Consider the following 7,225-nt stretch of genomic DNA (forward strand, 5'->3'; position numbering starts at 1 on the left):
AACTCCGATTGTCATCATAAACCATTTTAATTTTCTCACTGTTGTCGATTTATTTTCCATTGCTTATCCATATTAGCTTGATCGATACCGGAAATTTTTATTACCGTGTTTTCTATGCGAATTAAATCCTGATAAAACAATGAACATTGAAGATCAATATTAAAAAAAATAAAAATATTAATATTATAAATGCATATTTTTTGGGATTTGATGATTTGTAACTCCCTATTAATTGTTTGGGAGTTACATATCAAATCAATTTACTGAAATACACTTGTAATTAAAATGTGAACATGACATAGACCTACAAGAATAATGAAATTTGATTGGTTGCCATACTTTTCAAAGTTAACACAAAATTGTTGGTTAACATTTGATCTTCCCCATATATATATATATATATATATATATATAATACGGGAGTTAAAACGAAAGCTCCTGTAATTTACAAGATTGCAAGACTAGTTGTGGGTCTTAAATATTTTTAATTAATAATTTAAGTTATACTAAATAAAATAAATTAATAAAAATAGTAATGTAATTAGGTATTTTTATAATTTTTTTATCTTATCTTAATTAATTGGAATTATCCAATGATTTTATCTTGTGATATGCTCATATTGAATAGAACGTCCCTATCGTATCGAAATATATGATATTCGAAGTATCCTTCTTTTTTCGACCGATAATGGAGGATTCGTATGTTGTAGGTAAGGAAGCTATTGATGCTTTGTATAGGATTAAGTGATCGTCATGATTATCCAGACGATTCATATTCGTATTTGGTTGTGATTGAACATTGATAATCGTGTGATACAATACATGAACCTAATCGAACCAACCAAACAATGTGTATTTGCATTTGGTGATATTCATGTGATAATCGCTACTGATTGGGCAACGATAACCGTGTGTGTTTGAAAACCAATATCTTATTGGTTGGGGGGGTATCCTGATCAGATTCGAATAAGACCCAAACCCAAATAATCCTGAAAAGTCGGGTTTCAGATTTCAAAGCATTCGAGTTTTGCACAAACATGGGTCGAATTTTGAGACTATTCGAGTTTTGCAAAACTTATAGGTGTTGAAAGAGTATGGACCAAGACAAGAGTAAACTCATGATCCAATTACCAAACACAAAAAACCTTAAATGATAATAGGCCTCGGAGTCGGCGCGCATTCAATAATCAATATCAATACAACAGCCCACAAAAACTCCATTTCGTAACCTGCATTGCAACTTCCATTTCCCCTTTGCTCTCCTCCCACTCCCACCGCAAGAAAATGGCGACTAATTTCTGGACATCCACGCACTAGTAGGATTCCCTTTCCCTTTCCCCTCTTCACTGATAGGGTTTCATGTTTTCAAGCTTTTGTTTGATTGTATCGGTTGGTTTTGAAATCGATAATCACAATTATTGATTGATGATTTCTGTATCTGGTTTCGTCTCTGTGTTTTAGCAAAGAGTTATTGGACCAAGAAGAAGTGGATGTGGTCCATAACGTTGATAAGGAGAGGGGAATTACTCTCGACGATTTCAAGCTCATCAAATTGCATATGACCAATTGTACCTCTCTGTCTCTCCTCTTTATTTATGCCTATTTATTGGTTCAGCTTTGATTGATTATAAGTTTGTTTATCATCGATCCAATCACGGTATTCATTTGGGGGATTTTGTTTCATCATCTGTTTCATTTTTGTTGAACTCATAACTTGTATGTCATCAAATTGGATTAGTATTAATCATTTGCGGTGGGATTTTGACTACCATGACTTGAAAAAAAGGTGTGGATATTGCCGAATTGTGATTTGTGGGCTTATTTGGGGCTTATGGATATGATCATTGATAAACCTTTGTTCTGTATGTATTTGTGCTATAAAAGTTAGGATTACTGTTTGCAAGAATCAGTTCTATAAATTTGTGCTTCTATTAGGATCCCAATTCCCACATATTTCTTCTTTTAGAATCAAGCTTCAAAATGAAACAAAATTGAACTTTGCATTGATGGTTCTAGTATGTGTGTGTGATAGATATGTATATATTCTGTATTCTGCAAAAAAGGTATGATGCCACCCTTTGGAACGCCCCATTATACCGGTCATGTGACCATCAGGGATTAAGGAGGAGGTAAATCGTGTGTCCATAGACGGCTGGGTGGTGTCTAGACTTGAACTCTAGACCTTGCACTCATTCTGCAAGGATGCCCACCTCCTCTACCTGGCTGGACTTTCGGTTCTTCACCCTAATAATTTTTATAATAGCTATTGGCATATTTTTAGAACCTGTTTGCTTACACTCTTGCACAATCTAGGGTCTTTACGGAAACAACTGCTCTGCTATTTGTGGTAGAGGTCAGGTTTGCATACATCTCACCCTACCATACCCTACTTTCTAGTGGGGTTTACTGGGTTAGTTTGGTTTGGTGTTTTATACTTTTAAAAGGCGATAAATCTCAAAGTTATGAAGCTTATCACACTACATATATTGCTATGTATAGATTTTTCAATTTGGGAAATATCTAAGAATTGCATATCTAATCTAATCGGCACGATAATGCACTTGCTGATTACTCTTGTTTGTGTCTAGATTACTTGTAGAATATCAAATACGTAGTTTCTTAATCTTGTATTTCTTCTCCTTCTGTTTTTCCCTTCCAGACATTGCGAGATTGGCTCAAAATGTGAAAGTGAGGCAAAGGTTAGCCTCAAGTTTTTGTTGTTATAAGTACATTTCTTCACTATATTAGCTCTAAAGTCTACTCTCCTGTGTTAATTTGGCCATTAGTGATCATAAGCTGTAATGCATCCATAAAACTTGCTTACGTTTCATGCATCAATCCCCCAGGCCCCACTTTCGGTTTTTGAACATCTTATCATGTAGTTCATGAGGGTTTTAAAGTTCTTTATTATGCTACTATTTCAGGGTCATAGCGACTGCTGTAACATATATGAGACGTGTTTATATAAGGTATTTCTATAATCTCCAATGCTTATATGATATACATATGCTTGGCTTGTATGCACGTTTGTGTTCTGTTTATTATTCTTTTTTTGGTTAAATGGTGGGTGTCTGACCAATTTGTGCACACTTGACTAATCTCATAGGGCCCTGGAGATAACAACCATGAATATTGCCAGTGGCCCTAAGGAGACTGGAATTGGCAACCTATGGGAAGGAGTCCCAAGGCCTGGTCTTTATTTGCTAGTTGAGCCGGCCCTCAAGATCTGTTTACCATTCTAGGAATTTCTTGATACATTTTCATATATTTTTTATCTTGATTGAGATTTTTAGAACCAAAATATTGCTAAGTGGTCGTTTTTCATGAGCCTTTAGGAGAAGTATGTCTGAATTTGATCCACGACTCGTGGCTCCATCGTGCTTGTACTTGGCGTCAAAGTCCGAAGAAAGCACTGTGCAAGCAAGACTTCTCGTGTTCTACATAAAGAAACTCCGTAACTTTTTTCTTTTTCAAACTTAAGCAACATCATTTTCTTAATTACTCCCTCTCTCCCAAAAATAAATGCCCACAATGAAAAAGATACACAATTTTAGAAATGTGTAATTAACTAAATGACAGTTGTACTATTAACAATAAAGGGAATGATGAACTTTTTCATCTGATAATTAAGGGTAGGATTGGAGTGTAAGCACTTACTTTTGAAAATAGACACTTATTTTGGGACATACTGAAATTGAAATATGAACGCTTATTTTGTGATGGAGGGAGTAACATTTAAATCCCGAAATGGCATTGTTAGCAATATTCCATTCTTGTTTGCAGATGCAGATGAAAAGTACCGGTGTGAAATCAAGGAGATACTTGAGATGGAAATGAAAATTTTGGAAGCATTAAACTATTATCTTGTCGTGTTCCATCCTTATCGTGCATTGTCTCAGTAAGAATCTCTTGTTCGCTTTCTTTTTACACGCCGAGGGTTTTTATGGAAACAACCCTCTCTAGTCTCTACCCCTTGGGGTAGACGAAAGGTTTTTGTATACTCTACTCCTAGACCCTACCTTTTTTGAAGTATATAATATTTATATACGCAAAACTCACACATACACCGTAACTTTCTGTGAGGCTTGAACCCTTGACCTCCAAGGAGGTTAGGATCTACTGTAACCCGGGAACTGGTGGGCCATTGACCCTTGGCCCCAAACCCTAAAAACCCAAAGACAAAGGATTGTGTGAGAATAGGAGTTAAGGTGAGAAGTGTAAGAAGGGATTTGGACCCTTGATCATTTTTAATCTCAAAACAACCCATGAATTACGCTTTAGAAGGGAATTGATCCCGGTGCTTCTCGTTAGTGTTGATCTAGTGGAACTCTTCAATTAGGATTGATCCAAGGGTGGGGATCCCTTCTTACTCTTCTCACCACGACTCTCATTCTCACGGGAACCGAACCCAAAATCCAGATACAGTTGTGAACTTTGGGTGAGGTTTCAATCCTTGACCTCTCAGAAGGTTGGTATCTACTAGTAACCCAAATACTGCTGGGATATTGACCAATTGACCGTTTGGTCTCCCGACGCTATAATGCATGGGATTTATAGAGTTGGTTTGGTTTGGTTTATCTTGAACAGGTTGGTTCAGGATGCTGGGATGAGCGAAGCAACTCAGCTGACCTGGTAAGACCATTGGGCATCAACTAGTTGACTTTTTTTTCGACATGTTCTTTTGACCATATTTATTTCAATATTGTACGAATCAATTTCATGCTCTTTATCATTTTGTAGCATGATTTCTTTTTTTTTTCTTTGACCGGCTTTTGTCATTGATTACTAAATAACAAAATGGTGGTGTGATCGTGGAAGTCTAATCTTGAGATGTATTGAATCGTGTAGGGGACTTGTGAATGATACCTATAAGACGGATCTAATTCTCGTACACCCACCATATCTGATTGGATTAGCCTGCATATATGTAGCTAGCGTGCTCAAAGAGAAAGAAAACACGGCTTGGTTCGAAGATCTACGAGTCGACATGAACGTGGTACGTCTGCTTTTGTTCATGCATTTCTACATTAATGCATCGTTAGAATCTTGGTCACAAGGAGGCAGATATGTGACGCGAGTCATTCCTCCATAGGACCATGCATCCCATATCCGCCCTGCACCCGCACCTTACCTCACCCCTATCTGCCTATTTTTGATTGGATTCGTAAAACCAAACTAAACAAACCCATTATATTTAACCCTTTTAACCAAGGGCCCTTTTGGTTTGACGAAATGTTTTTGAGGGATTTTGATTTCGTAGAAAGGTTTGGAATCTAAAGGATGTGGAATCTTTGGTGTGTAGCATATGAAATGGAATTGAACTCCATTCTTTATAGGTACATTATAAAAATAATTAAATTACCTTTTATTAATCGATTAATACAAAACGAATGTTATAAACATATTTTAAAGCATTATTACAAACAAAATCTTATGGAATCCCGTGACCAAGAACTCTATGGGATTTCTAAATCCAATATTTGTGGGATTTCAATTTTGACCTTTTCTTTAAACCCAAAGCGGAATTGAAATACAAATTCAGTTCCAAATCCCTCCAAAATCCTACCAAATTCTGCAAACCGAACTGGCCCTCAGTCTCGTCTCAAGATATACAAAGTTTTGACTGGATTTACAGAACCAAATCAAACAAACTCTGTATATCCCACTTGAAGTTATTGTCAGAGATATGATGTACGTAAATCTTTTAACTTTGTCTTAAGATGCATAGTTTTGACTATCTTTATATACCTAAACAAACCCAATATATCCCATTTGAAGGTATAGTCAAAGGTAGGACGTACGCAGATCTTTTAACTCTGTCTCGAGATACAAAGTATTGAATAGATTTGTAAAACTAAACAAACCTAGTATTATATCTCACCTGAAGATAGGGTCAAGGGGGTAAGATGTATGCAGACCTTAACTATTGTCTCAAGATACAACGTGTTGACTGAATTTTTTAAAACAAACCAAACAAACCCAACATATCCCATCTAAAGATAGGATCATGGGGGTAGGATGTATGCAGGCCTTAACCCTGTCTCAAGATAAACAGTATTTTTTCAGTGGATTTATGATGTGTTGATTATTTGTTTGACAGGTGAAGAACATAGCAATGGAAATACTAGATTTCTATGATACCCACAAAACTATATCTGATGAGAGAGTGACTGCTGCCATGCACAAGCTCCCCATAAGAACATAGAAGACTGCTTTTCATAGGTCACCTGCAAATTTTTATATGTAACCTCCTCCATTAAAATGACTATAATGCCCACTTTAGATGAGTACTTGAAGTAGGGTGGTTTCATTTTCAAAAAGATTGTTGTTATGGATATTGATTTAAATACAAAAAACAAACACCCAATTTCGCACAAAAGATCGAAGGGAGGGGTGTGTTAGATTCAAAATCGAATCCGTTTTTAACTTGGTACCACAGAAGCTCTTGAACGCGTTTTTCAAGAGAATCTGTGATTCCAAGGTGATGTCGGTTTTGTCCGCAAAGAGACGATTACCATGTTAGATAAAACCTTATTTTCTTATGCTCGTAGTTTTCGTTTACAGATGATCAAGGTGCGATATGTTAGTTTATGAAGTCTAGTATGAATAAAGTTTGTGTAGATTAATCTGTCTATATATATTGGAAAGATTTTTGTTGATGAAAGTTTTTTCATAGACAGATAAGAACATTCTTTTTACTTGGGATGAACATGTTTGAAAAAAAAAACTTGATTTTTTGCATAAAGCTCTACCCTAGAAGTTTACTGATTAAGCCCATTTCTATATCATTCATCCACTACCAAAACTAAATAAGTTGCAAGTCTTGTTAAGTTGTTAACAAACATGCCTTTAATCTTTATCTTAAACTCTCACTTAAATATAACTTGTGAAATTGATGAGGTTAAGGGATGTTTGATTTTTTAATATTTGGATCAACAAATTATACTTTTGATTATTTAAAGGTCAAATAATCTATATCTATACTATATTATAAAACATTTGGCTAAAACTCTTAAAACTCTTAAACCCTTCCCATATATGAATTCGTGTAACTAACTGCAAATAAACACAATCAAATACAGGATAAACATCTCATTTTAAATATAAAAAATCTAAAATATAATTAATATAATTATTAAATTCTAACAGAATACTTAATTATTATCTTTATAAAATTTATAATATTAAACCAAAAATAAATTGTTTTATTATTAAACTTAAATTA

General features: G+C 35.1%; 1 protein-coding gene across 3 annotated transcripts; it reads left to right on the plus strand.

Moving 5' to 3' along the window:
• The first annotated feature begins 1,175 nt into the window (after positions 1-1,175).
• Positions 1,176-6,410, plus strand: LOC112513147 (cyclin-C1-2-like). 3 transcript variants are annotated; one of them, XM_025119308.1, is made up of 9 exons: positions 1,176-1,316; positions 1,462-1,568; positions 2,660-2,699; positions 2,925-2,969; positions 3,336-3,454; positions 3,784-3,898; positions 4,588-4,632; positions 4,849-4,996; positions 6,101-6,410. In XM_025119308.1, the coding sequence occupies exons 1-9, from the start codon at positions 1,285-1,287 to the stop codon at positions 6,203-6,205; spliced, it is 756 nt and encodes a 251-aa protein (XP_024975076.1). In that variant the 5' UTR covers positions 1,176-1,284; the 3' UTR covers positions 6,206-6,410. The 3 variants fall into 3 exon arrangements, with proteins under 3 accessions (XP_024975076.1, XP_024975077.1, XP_024975078.1); XM_025119309.1 differs by having other exon boundaries at positions 1,199-1,316; positions 3,790-3,898; XM_025119310.1 differs by lacking the exons at positions 1,176-1,316; positions 2,660-2,699 and having other exon boundaries at positions 1,325-1,568.
• The last annotated feature ends 815 nt before the right edge of the window (positions 6,411-7,225 follow it).

The sequence above is a fragment of the Cynara cardunculus genome, assembly GCF_001531365.2.
Source record: "Cynara cardunculus var. scolymus isolate 2C chromosome LG 5, CcrdV1, whole genome shotgun sequence".
In the NCBI taxonomy this organism is placed as follows: domain Eukaryota; kingdom Viridiplantae; phylum Streptophyta; class Magnoliopsida; order Asterales; family Asteraceae; genus Cynara; species Cynara cardunculus.